Below are 15,531 nucleotides of genomic sequence, written 5' to 3' on the forward strand. Positions count from 1 at the left end.
AACAAGTTTCAATGACTGCATAAATTATCTAATAAAGGCACGAAAATCATAGAAAAATAAGAATTATTTAGTTTCTGCATCATATGTTGAGTAATTACTTTCATATAGTTTTTATACTTCTGTGCATAAACAACATTAGTTAATTGTATTACTGGTATTATTAGTAATATTTATTATTATTATTAATTAGTATTAGTAGTATTACTAGTAATATTCAGAGAAAACCATTATATTAATAAAAATTAGATCGTGTTGATATTCACTCGTATCTTCCATAAAACTAATGAAAAGTAGAAGGTTTGAGCCAAATAAGCGAAAACTACACTATTATGAGTTCAAAACATTGCCAAAATGATGCCAAGGATTAAACCAATCAGAGCACGTCGGTATCCTTTGCCATAGACTTAGTCTGTACAATTCGCGAACACGCGTTAAGATATAGTAGACAGAGTAATCTGATTAGATAGAAGGCGTGAGTCATGGCTGCAAACATGACTGCATAAAATTATATTTTATAAGAATCAAAATTATTTTTATGCCTGGATACTGCAGTGACCATGTTTAGTGACAATGTAATTGTTAAATTTGTGGTTATTTAAGATAAAATATTCCAAAATGTTTAATTTAATAACAATAATAATGACTATAATATATGGAAAAGGAATCGGAAACATTTTGTATTTTTGAAATTCGAAAGTAAAAAAATTTGTGCGATATTCAGGAGGAAAATATGTTTTAATCAATAAATATTGAAAAGAAATTATGAGTATCAACAGAATGTTTTACAAGAATGTTAATGGGAAAATTATAAACCATTCCCTATTATAAGAATTATGGTCTTTTTCAGTATTTTAAAACAATTTGAAAATGAAATTTATGCATAAAAAATTAATTTATTGGTATTAATTTAATCCTTTTGCGCAATTCTTAGTAATTTTTTAAATAAAATCTGACGAATAATAAGATTTATAAATAACACTTATTTTCTTTGAATGAACAATTGTTTCTATCTGTAATGTAAAGACTCAAGTTTTTATGCAATAAAAAACTTCTGCATTATTTTTTCCACGCATTTTAAAATTTGATTTAGCAAAAGATGATTTTAAAAATTATATGCATAAATGAATACATCCATTTCATTTTAAAAATAGATCAAAATTATATAAACAATAACTTAGAGACATAAAATGGAGAAATTTCATTTGATATACACAAAAACATTCTAAATATAAAAATGGTGAAGGAAAAGACATATAACACAATAAAAAGTATCATTTGTGTACAATACCAGATAAAAGACTTTACAAAAAAGCCCTGACATGGAATATGAAATGGGAAAAGTTTGAAACATAGACATAGATAAAGTATATTCAATCTACTTATAAGTCTTCTCTTTGAAATATATAAATGTCTTTCACAATTTGTCTGAATTATATACAATATTATACAAGGATAACCATTCACAAAAATGAAATTGCAGCTTTTTGAGATTTCTATTTCATTTAAAACCTCTTCACTGAGAGCAGGTGACCGTCCGAAATGTATTCATTTGTTGGATTGGAAGATATAAAACCACTCGAAAACGAACCCATGAAAATCATGGATTGATTTCGGTCCTTTAGAGTCTTGAAGGTATTGATCATACCGACTGGTTTGGTTGAACCATGGCTTTCGGTGGGCGTACTGTAAAGCAATAAAAGAATTTTAATCAAGCATGAGATTTAAAATTTAATGTATCAAAAGGTTATAAATTAAAGCTGTTATTTTAAGAGTGAATTAAGAGAAATGGAAATGAATGCAAAAATAAGATATATATATGTTGTTGTTGTTTCTTATGGCACTTGCCATGGGCCAGCCCGCTGTTCGAAGACAGCCGATTAAGGGGGAGCGTCTCTTATTTCTAAAGTACGCCATCTAGGGACAAGAGAACGACTTAGCTACACACACGTCACAACCCTTTTTACGGGGCGGACTTCATTCACGCATTTCATTTACTCAAACACAGATCGTAATATAGACCGGAATCAAAGAACGATCACCCCTAATACAGGAATTTGGGACCACGACACATTTAACGCGCGTCAGTCACCAAACGCACGGGGAATCTTCGGCCGGCGAGGTTTTTTTTTTTTTTTTTTTTTTTTTTTTTTTTTTTTTGTGTGTGTGTGTGTGTGTGTGTGTGTTTGTGGTTTCGTGTATTTTTCGGAGAAAATATTTAGATGCGAATCATATAATGATTGCATACAAATATTTTTCAATCTTACCTATATATGAACTGGTCATTTAAATAAAAAAAAAAAAACATGAATACATTGAGTTTAACGTTTTATTCGAACACAAATGTAATGTTGCTATTGGATGTGAACAGAACGTATTCGTATTGGAATGATGTCATATAGCGCCCTCTCACAAACTTTTGAGGTACCAGTAGGTTTATCATCCTACGTCAACAATGCAAGTACCACACGAATTTACCAGATGGCTCTAAAACACAATATCAGCATGAGAGCAGAAAAAAAAGGGCTCGAATAGTTAGTTATAAAAAAAATTATGTGTGTAAAATCGCGTCTTTTTCGGAAAAACACCTTCATAGATAAACTTACAAAGAAAAACCTATCTAAATATAAACTTTGATCCAAATCGTTTGAGCAGTTACCGAAATACATGAAATAGATTTTTATATATGTACAAGAATTTCTCGTTTAAAGTTAAAAGATTTAAGCTTGCATTTTATGGAAAAGATTTCAATTCCGATTAAAAATCTGAACGTGTTTGGAGATTTCGAAATGAATTCTCCATTTATCATTCTTTTAAGAATTTGAATTTAATTGTTAAAAACATGATCAATTCAAACATTTCTCTTAGTGTTACGAGCGCCTTTGGCTAAAAACTAGTTGTAACTTTAATCATACTAGAGCTAAAACTTACTTTCAGAACTCTAAGGTCAGAATTAACTGCGCACAAAAACAATATACGTACGTTTTTGTATATGGCAACTATATAAAGCAAGCAACTAACTATATATATAGCATGTAAATAGAATTGTAGGAAAGACAGAGAGAGAATAAAATGGAGTCAGATTAACAAGGAGTGTGGATTATTTCACATTACGAACCCACATCTTTGAAGGTAGAGTCTCAACACTTAGAATGCTTCAAACTGTAATTATACATATTATGGTATGTACTATTTTTATTCTAAATGGTTTAATATTTATGATATGTTGAAAAAATCAAGTTATACCTATTCAAAAATCTCAAAACAAGGGCGTATAAAGATATTTTTTTTATCATTTATTTCAATTTAGTTGTTCATAACCGCCAGAAGTGCAGCATATGATTGGGATTAGCCATCTTTAGCGTTGGAGTTACTCGTCACTATGGCAACAAAAAAATATCAATCTGTGAATTCACTAGTAATCTGTACCTTTGATTGTTGATGTAATTATTAGTGATTTTGGCAATTTAATTTCATAAGGGAGCAGATATCTAATCTTAAATTAAAAATTTCCCTTTATAAATGTACATTTAAAGAATAATCTCTTAAAGTGTAATCCTCCTACAACTAGAAAGATTTGATTATCATTAAATTTATTTATTTTATTATTAAATGAAGTGTCAATTTATCATGGACACACTTCTTTCTAAATACCAAACCTTTTATGGCCTATAAATTTAAATTTTCTGAAAAAAAAAAACGAAAACAGGGAGAATTCTTCTGAGTTAAGTTAAGAAACTTACACACGAACACAATTCAACAGATTTATAAAACACATGATAAATGTGCATTATTAAATGATAATTTTCTGTTTAAAACGTTTTTATTTTGAAATTTGGCCATTATATATTTTCTAAATATTACTTGCTATCTACTATAACTGAATCATTTCATTCTCAAAGAAAACTCACAAAAAAAAATCTTTCCGTTTGCAAAAATGGCCACGTAGATAAAAGATCTATTTCTTAAATTGTTCTTGACAGATATCTATCCATAAGCTTGATTTTCAGTGGTAGAGTAATAATTCATTCATTAGAAATGTTGCTATTATATTTTTTCTAAATATTACCTGATATCTACTGGGATATACTGTAATTATAGTTTCCTTAATTTGTTCTTTATAATATTCTATTGTAACGCTATTGAAGTACTGAATCGTCTTGATATTGATGTGCCAAAAAAATCTATTTCTAAAAATAATTAATATTTGCAACAGAATATTTAATTTTTCGTTTAAAATCATAAACAAGTTTAGATATATTAAATACATCTAATTTTGTCTGAATTTTTCAGCTGTATTATTAAAAAATATATATATCATTTCTAAACAAAAACAAACAAATAAAATAATTTTTCAAAAGTTAATACGTACGAGCACATGTTGTGATGTTTGATATTGGTGACACAGAAAACTTCACATCGTCTAAGACCCATCCAGATTTTTGAACTGTACTTACAAATGCGATCTAGAAAAAAAGGAATTCGTTCTGTTTATTTTATGTTGTTAAAAATTGTTAGATTGTAATTTATACAAAAAAGTTAGGCTGAAACATTTTCATAAAATGTATACTTCAAAAAAGATAGAACAATTATTGGAAATAGAACATTTCTTAATTTAATTCCGTTTCTTCAAGTTAAGTAGATAATTTTCTTTTATTTAAAAATTTCTGTTAATACAACAACAGCATCAAAAATATGATAAAAGTATAATACAACTGTAATAAAGCATAAAATATTCTGCTTAAAGTTTTTATATATAATATAATATTGTTTTCCAGACAAAACAAATACTGCTATTATTTTAATTATTCTATGAAAAATTTTTATGCAACTTTCTTTGTCTGTTCTTGCTTCAGTTAAATTGGAATGACCTTAATCGCAGACGATTTTATAAAGCTGTATAAAGACGTATAAATATATTATTTTAAATAAAAATTAAACAGTATCAATCGCAAACGATTTTGTAAAATGTAACATCTGTTTTCTTTTGTTAAAGTTTATTGTTAAAGTTAAGTCAACAAAAAAGATTTAAAAAATTTAAAGGAAATAAATAAAAAATTTTAGGCAAAATTATTGTTTGATTGAAGTTTGCAATGCCATTAATGTTACTATTTAATAAAATGATGATGGTGATTTAATAAAGAAATAGTAATATTAAATGTAACAAAAGTAATTTTGCGATGATGATAATAAAGTAACCTAACGCATTCACCTTTGATCGTAAAAGAAAAACTTGTGCTTTTATATATAAGATAATAAAGTTTATACCCATAATTTAGCTCCTTTAAGGGTTACTTTCCGTATTTTGTGTAGTATTTAGTATACAGAAATTAAATATTTATTTCTAATAAAAAAAAAGAAGGCATAAAATCTTGCCGACTAAAGTTGACTATATTCTTTTGATTGCAAACATAATATATTAATCATGAAGTACAAATTAATACATTTTAATGAGATCCAGGATGATTGAATTAAAAAATTTAAACACGTGAAATCAATTCTTATTGATGTTTACATATATTTTCTTTAAAGTCAAAACGGTGAATTTTTTTTAAAAAAATATACTTCGAGCTATATATTAAACAAGATGAATTGCAAATTTAATATAAACTGAGTTACCAGAATTTATTTCATAGTATATTCCAAATAAGACGTAAGAGCTAGAATAATTCAAGACTGCGTCACAAAAGCAAATCGTTAAAGACAAATTTTCACGAAGAAAACACATCAAAAATGTTCAAAAAAGGATCAAATAATTTTTTTATGCATGATGAATTTAATGGTTATCCATTTGATTCTAATTTTCATACTAACTCTCTCTATACTTATTTTACGGGAAAGTAAAAAGCAAATAAAATATTGTTACTGTTAAAAAATTGATTTTGATTGTGTGTTGAATTTCTTCTCTTCAGATTTATCCATGTTAAAAAAAGTTTTATCTCAAGACCAGATTTATTTTTTATTTTTTTGCAAAAATTCGGTTTTAACTGGTTTGGAATGATTATTTGACTATTGTATTGAGCAATCTTTTAGAAAAGAGATGGTTTTTTTTCCATCTCTAAATTGTTCTAGCTCCAAGACATTTTCAGCCAGGTAGAAAAATATAAATATATATATATATTTCGATACCTGCCCTCGAAGGTTCGTGTTCATTCCCAATTTCTTCTCTGTGCTTCTGCAGCCGATAATTTCTTGCCTCCCTGCTCTTTATTCGCCAGGCAAGGGAATCGAGTACATGAGGGACATTTGCTCCAGGTTTTAACTTTTTGTTCGCATTTCTTTATCATTAATCTTTTATCACTTTCTATTAATCCTAAAACCGAAAAATTGATGCCTCAAAAGCGATAAATCGCCAATTTTCTGCCCGTGCATTTTGTGGCTTCAAAAACCCCAAACCAAAATATCATGTTCTTACATGATAAAAAAAAACGAAATTTTATCTGTATGTTCATTTATATATCGATATAGATACAATAAGATGAACCGTATAAACTTTTGAAATTTTGCGTGGTTTTCTTAATATAAAATTGCATATATGAATCACAATTTCGATTAAATACGACAAAGATCGCTTCACTCTTTATCTTTTATTGTCTTTGTGCACACGATGCGACAAATCAGAAATACAACCATTTAGATGAATGATTTCCGTCGTGGATTCGATTAACACATATCACATTTTGTATTTATAGCTATCCTCTCTTTTCAGTGATATTGGTAATGATTCTTTTCCTGAATTTTGTTGTTATCTTTGAATTACTGGATTTGATAAACATGAAGATTGCATCTAATGAATTGAAGAGGTGATGACTGATAGTTCTTCCCGGTGGATAGCTGGATCAATTTCCACTCTAGACTGATAAAAGTTTTACTCTTTTGAAAACCAAACCATAAATCCTGTGCGTTTGCAATCACTGAAAGTTATTAAATATGTTTTGCTCCTGGGATGTAGGATTTTGGAGCAGAAAATTTTTTCAGTGATAATGGATGGTTAATTAAAGATCAGTCTATCCACTAGATAGATTAATAGACCAGGATGGCTCCAACCTGGCCAATATGTGCCTATCTATAGAGTAGCTTATTGTATATATACACAACAGTTACTTGGCAGATATTTCAGTTTCCTTGTATGCTTAAACGGAGTAGAGTATTCATTATAATATAAATGAGAGGCATTTTGTACGTGGCCTTAATTAAAAATTGTAAATTTTAATCTAATCGAATAGAAGAAACTGTATACCAAAAGATAAACTGGGTCCTATCTTCTTTACAATGGAATTAAAATCAAAACGCGACATGTAGCGAAAATGCATGATAAAGCCAAAAGGAGAAGGCTTCCAATAATAGATATTCATGTTAGACAAAAATTTTCTGATTGCATGCTTTGATTCAATCTGAATTCCCTCGAATAACAATGAAACTTACCGTAAAGTTGGATGCCAACGTGACATTCACCTGACCATAGTGGTAATATGTTTGCAGAGTGGTGTCGCGAGTCAGCTTCCAAAGTTCTCGGTGGGTGTCGTTGTAGTGGGCCCTCACCTGCAGAGTGGCCCCCTCTTCCGTCTCGAGGCCCAGGTACCAGAAGCTCAAGCAGTAAGTAATGTTCGGATTGCCGTATAGAAGGCTACTCTGCAAAGTGCTTTTGACTGGGCTAGGTGCTGAAAACACGTCCATGTACACAAAGCCATCTGAAAAATAGGTAATCATTTATTCAGTGTTCCATTATTTAAAGTTGTCTTTTTATCCTGACGTTTCGTTTTAATTTATTACTAGTGACACTTGGCGACCAATTAATTCGCCAACAATATTGATTTCTTTCAGTTTAAATCACATTTCTTATCCATATCTTGATATACATGATTCCGTCAGTGCAGGAATACTTTTCTTATTAATGTCAAGCCCAATGGCATCACTATGTCATTAAAAATCTTAATGTTTGCGTAATATATATAAAGTCTTTTGGAATGATGTAATTTCATTCTCTAATTCCCCACATAAAGTGTTCTGAAAATTAAAAAAAAAATCTTTCTATTTTAACTTTCAGCAATGGAAGACAATCATGGGATTTCATTATTGATGAGACAAAGAAAAGAATTTTCTTACAAAAATGAAATTATTGTTGCAAAATTAAAAAAAAAATATTTAAAAAAATTAATTAAAAAAACTAAAAACTTTGCAGCAAATAAATTGTATCACTGAAAAGATGATTTTTTGGAGTTTAAGATGGTACAAATAATTTTTATACTGCAACTATTTTAGAAGTTATGGTGGAAAACTTAAAAATGTTTCTAATTTTTTAATTAATTAAATTAAAATTAAAAATGCTTCAAGGAACATCTTCTCACCTTCTAAAGTAAATAAATACGCAGAATTTAATAACCCATGGTCTAATAATCTCTCTTACAGAGTGCCAGCACATACATTACAGAGTGCCAGCACATACATCTCTTTTTATAACTAATGATTAACTTAACAGGATATAATTTATAGTAGATTCTTGCGCCCAAAAAATTCAATTAAAATAATTCTTATGATTAAAAAGTGATAATTCTGAGTAGAGATCTTCTTAATTAAAATAATTCTGATTAGAGATCTTCTTAATTAAAATAATTCTGATTAGAGATCAACTATTTAATTTTAAATCATTTCCTTTTTTATAATGTTTTTCCACTGATTTCTTTTTATTATGAAGTATTTTGAAAAAGCAAAATAAAACTTTGCATTCAATGAATTAAAAATGCAGATCAAAAAGAAATGAATGTAATTTTTGAAGGAACTAAGTAGAATTTTGGCATATAATTGTTTAAATATAACTGTTGATAAATACTGAAAAGAAATTACTGTAATTTTTTAAAAATTGAAATACAATCACAGTAAATAATGCGTTAAATACAAGTTTTACTACAGATTGAAAAGAAATTAATGCACATTTTAAAAAGATGACACAGAATTTTTGCATATAATGAGCTAAATATAACTGAAGAGAATCGAAAGAAAATTTTGAATGGGTGAAATTTAATTTTGGATATAATGGTTTAAATAGAACTTGAAAAAAATTGAATGCAGGTTTAAAAAATGAAATAGACTTTTTGTGTATAATGAGTTAAATATGATTGCTGATGCAGACTGAAAAGAAATGAATGTCACCTCCTAATACTTGATATGTGTGATCTTTGACTGTGGCCGGTTTCGTGTTTCCGGCGGGCAGTCTCCACTTGGGACCCGAAGCAGATGAGTTTACAACTCGCCATCCACATAGTTCTCGGTCGAAAGCACAGTCACCTAAAAGATTAATAAGAGAAGAGGAGCTATAACAAATCTATGAAAATGTTATTTTATATGCATCGTTTCGAGCGAACGAAGATTATTCAAATTCTTGAATTATTAATTTCGAAATAAAATTCTACATAAGGAAAAAAGTTTAAGTTAAAATTTTCTCCTGTTAAGTGCACAGGGAAGAATAATTTTTTGTGGGAATATGGAATCACCATAGGTGCAGCCGTGACATTGCCGCAGTTGATTTCAACACAAGGTAATAAATACTCCGATCTGCAATTATGTTAATTCCATTTTCCAGAGAAAGCATGCTGATATGTCTGCAAGTTGACGAGCAACAAGGTTTTAACGCCTTGTTGCTCGTCACTATTATTGGTTACTGCCATAAACACTTGAGTAACTACTTTCAGACTGTCATCGTGGAAGATTCGTTTCTCTGTCCATTTCTTATGATATTGTAGTTCAACAAAATAAATCACCTGATATCCTTAGAAAAAACTTTCCTAGATCTCTGTCCTGTTAAATATTTGCCAAAATATAAAGTTCTTCCTCTTTTTTTTTTTTTTTTTTTTTTTTTTTTGTTATTTATTTGACATAAATGTATTGAGCTTGTGAGAAGACTTTTCAAATTAAAATGATTCAGCAGACCTGCCCTTAAAATTCATTTAAAACCTCTTATATCATGCTGCAGTGCTGTCGCATAAACTAGGATTCGAGTTACTTTGGGACCAAAATACCTTTATACTGCAGAAAATCATTTATAATTATATTATGAAAACTATATTGTTACGTAGGTACTTTAGTATAGAACTCAATGACACACACAAGAAGTAGAGCTAAACCAATTTATTAACTCAACTCAGAACACAGTGATCTCCTGCTTTTATACTAGCAGGGAAAGTTCCAGAATACTTTTCTGGAGACAGTAAGAAAAGTCCAGAACACTTGTCTGGTAAACTAAAGAAATGTCCTGAATCTTCTGGAACATGAAATAAAGGGAAACATAAAAATCAAGGAATTTAATATTTACACAGACTGTGAATCGCATTGTCAATAGCGGGATTCAAACTTACGGTCTCTTGATTAAGAGACCACTGCTATGACCATTCGGCTATGTAGAGTCGACTGCCTCTTTTCAATGCGGCAATATATTCATTTTGTATCATTTCATGAATTTGCTTCCAATTTTTTTTATCCCTAAATGTCTGAGACTTCATTTAAAATCTACTGCGATTCATCAGCAATTTCAATAATATACAGAACTCACCGATAGATTGGATTTTGATAAAATAATATATAGGATAATCGATAGATTGGCCTATGCAAGAACAATATAGAGAACAATCGATAGATTGGCCTATTCTAGGAGCAATCTATCAATAAATAGAACAATTGATAAATTGGTCTATGCTAGGAACAATCTATCAATATGTAGAACAATTGATAAATTGGTCTATACTATAATAGTATATAGAACAATTGACAGATTGGTCTATGCTAGAAAAGTATACCGAACAATTCATAGATTGGTCAACAATATATGGAACTGTCTAAAGATTTGACTTATTGGTGTGTTTTATGTAGTCAACGTACAAAATCAGTAATGATTGATAAATTAAAGATAAGAATGTCGCAACTTACCTAGATGCACACTGGCTTTGGCAGGCTTAACTGGAAAAAGAGTTGAAATTAGAAAACTATTAAACAAGAAGGAATATTAAATAAAACAATACTTTATTTAATCGCCGTAAATTAAGTTTTATAACTGAAGTTCCGAAAAGGGTACTTACTTGTGCAGTTGTAAGGTGTCGTAAATGTAATATCATCCACTGCAATGGCAGCTCTTGTATCACCTCCTTTGATTGCTTCAATAATTACCTACAATAAAAAGAGATAAGTTAAAAAGACACTTATGCGTTCTGGACACAGCTTTTATACATCCCTTTTATATATTAGACAAAAATTTTAACTTTTTAAAATGTTTTCACTTGGATAATAATCAACTTCATATGCGTAGTTTCTTAATTGGATGTTTTGTTGCCAACAAAAATAACGAACCAGAATATCAGGTACTGTGAAATCCTTAACCACACAATAGGGCCATTATACGAATTATAACAATAACAAATTAGATTAAATTCCAATTTTGGAATTTCACACGAGTTATTTTAGGATGAAATTCATTAGTTTGAATCTTGAGACAATGGCCATAATGCTTGAATCGGTGTCTCAATTCTTCCATTCTTCGCCAAATGAGGATGTTCAATTCGCGGCTCCAAATCTAACTTACACTTTTTCTTCAAACAAGATAGATCTTCAGCGAAATAAGATATCGAATCCAAAACCCTTCTGTTCTGAGCTTTATTACCTGGTCACCGTGACCCCATAGGATGCCGATTTGCCTTAATTTCTAATGGCGCAGAAGAATTAAATTGGCTACGTCAAGTAAAGGTTAAAGTCATATCAATGTAAAAAATAACAAAACTGTGGTACTACGATTTTAGAGATGGAAAGGTACTTTAAAAATGTCCATAATTTAAATGAGTGAATAAAAAAGTAATACTTTGAAAATGCAAAAATGGGAACACGGATGTTTTATTAAGTAAAGCAATAATGAAATTTGGGGGGGGGGGGGAACTTCTACATTCTGACCATAATAGCGGATAGGCAGATGATAATTGACATATTTGTAAATATTCCCTTAGAAAAAAAATATGAGCAAATCTGGTATATCCAATGCACAAACAAGTTACAAAAGTTATCTGTTTTCCCGTTTTTTCAAAAGTGCATATTGTAGTTTGCTCTCTGTGTTTGAGGCATCTGCATCTTCCACTATGTGTAAAGAACCATTTTAAAGGGCTTTTTATGAATTATTCTGAGAAAGAATAACATGGGTTAAAGCAATCTGCACTTTAACTGTCTTTTCATCGACAGTATCAACATGAGATGGTACTATTATTACATTTATACTATCCAAAGTAGAAAGTCGAAAAAGCGAATTGTACTTTTAGAACAAAAGCTCCAGTATGTTTTGATTGCATGCTGTTGAAAATGACAGACCATTCGAGGAAGATACGTATAATCGCTAACAAAAATAATAAGACATCTCTGTAACTTTGAAATTTATTATCGTATTTTCACAAAACTGGTGTCGATGTAAATTACTTAAGATGGGTATATTTAGATTTAAAAAAACTGATTAACGTTGTTAATTAATTAGTATTTGGGATTTTTTTCATTATGAAAATCGAGAATTTTCAACATTTTGAGCCGATATGCCTTCTTATGCATGTTTAACAAAATTCGCAGTGGTTCTTGTTAAAATTAATTTTGTTTGCTTAAAATTCCGACTGAAAAAAATCAACTTATTAAGTACTACCATATATTAAGGAATCCTTAAATTACTGAAAGCGCAAAAATGCATTTTTTAAATTTTATTTAACTGGAATTCTAACAATTAACCAAACATAACTCAAATTGATCTTTAATAATAATATTCCTTTTCAAATTCCTACTAAAATCTGATTTTTTTTTCGAAATTGAAGCAATGCATTATTCTTCAAAATATTTTGGAATCCGCCTTTATGGTTGTTCTATCTATTCATTGTGTGTGGTAATTGGTTGACCGCTATTTAACTTATATTCAATTATTTAATTTCTTTGAATTACATTATCTTAATTTAGATATTTCAGGAAAAATATAAATCATTTTTAAAGCACAAATAATTTAGTAACTTCAACAAATAGCATATCTAAATAAATATAAAGTGACGTCCTTTTTAATATTCGATAAAGTATTTTCCTATTAAGTAAAGTATTTCGATAAAGTAGTACTTTTCAATATGAAAAACAGAAATTTGTAGCTATATTTGATTTTCATTAATAAATATGTGAATTTTTATTGCCCACATTTGAAATCCTTACTTTCAACGAAATTTAAGGCATTTAAATTATAACACTGATACTTAAATTTTACTTAGAAATTAATAAATATGCATTGCTGGCTTATCTAATCATTGATCATTAAATATTAGAAGGAAAGACAACGAAATATAAATTATTCGTGAAAAATCGCAATCCAGCAACATAAGAATTCTTTCTTTTAATAAGAATTTCTTCTTAATATACTACATTATTTTAAATTAACTGATTAAATATATTTCTTTTTGATAAGAAAAGTAATCTTACATAAAAATCATCTGATTAAAATCATATAAAATAAAAAAATATATCTGTGTAAAAATCATCTGATCCCCCAATAATGATTTTTTAATAATAGTTAAAATAATATTAGTAGATAAAGTAAATAGTAATTGGCGTAATCTAAAAATCATCAAAGAAATCCGTGAATGATATCATGTTGGCGAAATCTGGTATCTAATGCGTAGTAGAGATTGGCGAGCTTGGTGTATTCTGAAAATCGCCAGGTAAATCCATTAGCTTGGCGATCTTAGTGTCATCTGAAAAATTATCAAGTAAACACGAGAATACAATCATTTTGGCGAAATCTTAGCATCTTATGTATGTATTATAGAGATTGGCGATCTTGGCTAAATCTGAAAACGCCAAGTAAATCCGGTTGCCGTAAAAATAAGCAAATACCAATACATGATTTGAAAATCTCACCCTGTCAGATTCATTTAGGTGAGAAGGTAACTGCAGCTGGGAGTGTACCCAGTGTGAAGCTTGATGATTATCCAACCTCCAAACGTTGACAGTGGTGTTGTCGGAACGGCGCACTTTCACTTGCAGACCGCCAATGGGCACGCCAGCCGTACTGGAATACATGTACGTCCAGAAGCTCAGGCAATATGTAAAGTTTGAGTGTGGGATAGGTGGACTGATGAGCTGGCCTTTGTCCAAGGGAGCATGTTGGTAGCTGGCCGTGTTAAACATCATATACGAATCTACGAGGGTGAAAGAAAGTCACCAACTATTTAAAACTTAAAGGATAGCATTAGCATTATTAATGATAATATAAATCAGCATTATCCATGAATCAAATTATCAATCATCTTTGATGAGTGACATGACATGAGTGGAGAAAACTATCATAAAGAAAAATGCGAGATAATAAATTAAAATATATTGTTTAAAAAGACACACTTTCAAAAGTGCAAAAGTATATATACATATATGTATTTTTATTTTTAATATTTTATAATTCTTGATCTTTAAATTTATAATTCTGAATTATAAATAAGATTGTGTCTTGAAATTAATATTTCTTAAAATCTCTTTCTAATTATCTCTCTTCTCTAAATCTCTCTAATAAATTAGTCGTGCCAGAGAGCATCCTATATGGCATTGACGTACAATAGTTACGAAATATTAACTTTTGGCGCGAATTTAGCATTTTTACTCGATCTGTCGTGTCATCCTTGGAGAGTTATTTGGCGATTAATCTCTAGCATGTGCTGCTAATAGAATACAAAAATCGAATTTGCGTTTTGGATACGTTTTTCTCAACCGATTGAAACACACATTTGACGAAGAATTACAACTGAAATCCTAAAATCACATACCAAATTTAATGTATTTAAGTCACTGCGTTCTTGAGTTGCCGCATTTATATGTTTCTGAAAGAATAGGCTGACAGACGCATGCACAGATAGATATTGATTTATGTTTACCACAATTTCTTAAGATAGATTCAGACATTCCATGCTTGGATATAAAATGCCGTTTTGTCTTTCCTGAATTTTACTTTTTCACTGCGTATCGTATTAAAATGATGGATATTTACGCAAAGAAACATGATAAAATAAAATAAAAAGTGAACATACCAAAATTTGGAAAACTATAGAAAAGAAATGTTATATAAAATGAAAAAATGAAAGAAAAAAAACACAACCTTGTATCTGAAAGAAAGAAGAGCAAAAAAAGTTGTAATTAATCTATGATAAGCTATCAGTTTTTTCACGCCAAAAAAACGCCAAATTCACAAACACATGCTCAGTAAGGAAAAAAAATACAATATAGCGGCTTGTTGTTGTCCCGTCGGGACAATTACTTGTGTGGTGAATAGCATATAAGCCATTTAACAACTACGCTACACAAGCATATGCTTTTGTATCCTGGTTATGTTACTGGACTGCGAATCACAAGGTCCCAGGTTCTATCCTCGCGCATCACAAATCCCCAAATTGGAGTGATCGTTCTAATTTTCTCGGAGAAAGCGCGCCAACGTTTGATGTGCGTTTCATCTCCATTAATCATAAAATAGCCTTGAACGCGCAGCATGACTCAGTTTCC

At 29.7% G+C, this 15,531-nt stretch overlaps 1 protein-coding gene across 1 annotated transcript in view; it reads right to left on the reverse strand.

Moving 5' to 3' along the window:
• Positions 1–1,291: 1,291 nt before the first annotated feature.
• Positions 1,292–15,531, reverse strand: part of LOC129976281 (MAM and LDL-receptor class A domain-containing protein 1-like) — a 45,524-nt gene continuing 31,284 nt past the window's right edge. The window contains exons 13-19 of the mRNA XM_056089767.1: positions 13,903–14,183; positions 11,067–11,154; positions 10,918–10,947; positions 9,148–9,282; positions 7,423–7,688; positions 4,370–4,463; positions 1,292–1,683 (exon numbers count right to left, since the gene is read on the reverse strand). Coding sequence (XP_055945742.1) covers positions 1,640–1,683; positions 4,370–4,463; positions 7,423–7,688; positions 9,148–9,282; positions 10,918–10,947; positions 11,067–11,154; positions 13,903–14,183 — 938 coding nt within the window. The 3' untranslated portion in view covers positions 1,292–1,639. The remainder of the gene's footprint in view (positions 1,684–4,369; positions 4,464–7,422; positions 7,689–9,147; positions 9,283–10,917; positions 10,948–11,066; positions 11,155–13,902; positions 14,184–15,531) is intronic.

This window comes from Argiope bruennichi, chromosome 7 (genome assembly GCF_947563725.1).
Source record: "Argiope bruennichi chromosome 7, qqArgBrue1.1, whole genome shotgun sequence".
Lineage (NCBI taxonomy): Eukaryota > Metazoa > Arthropoda > Arachnida > Araneae > Araneidae > Argiope > Argiope bruennichi.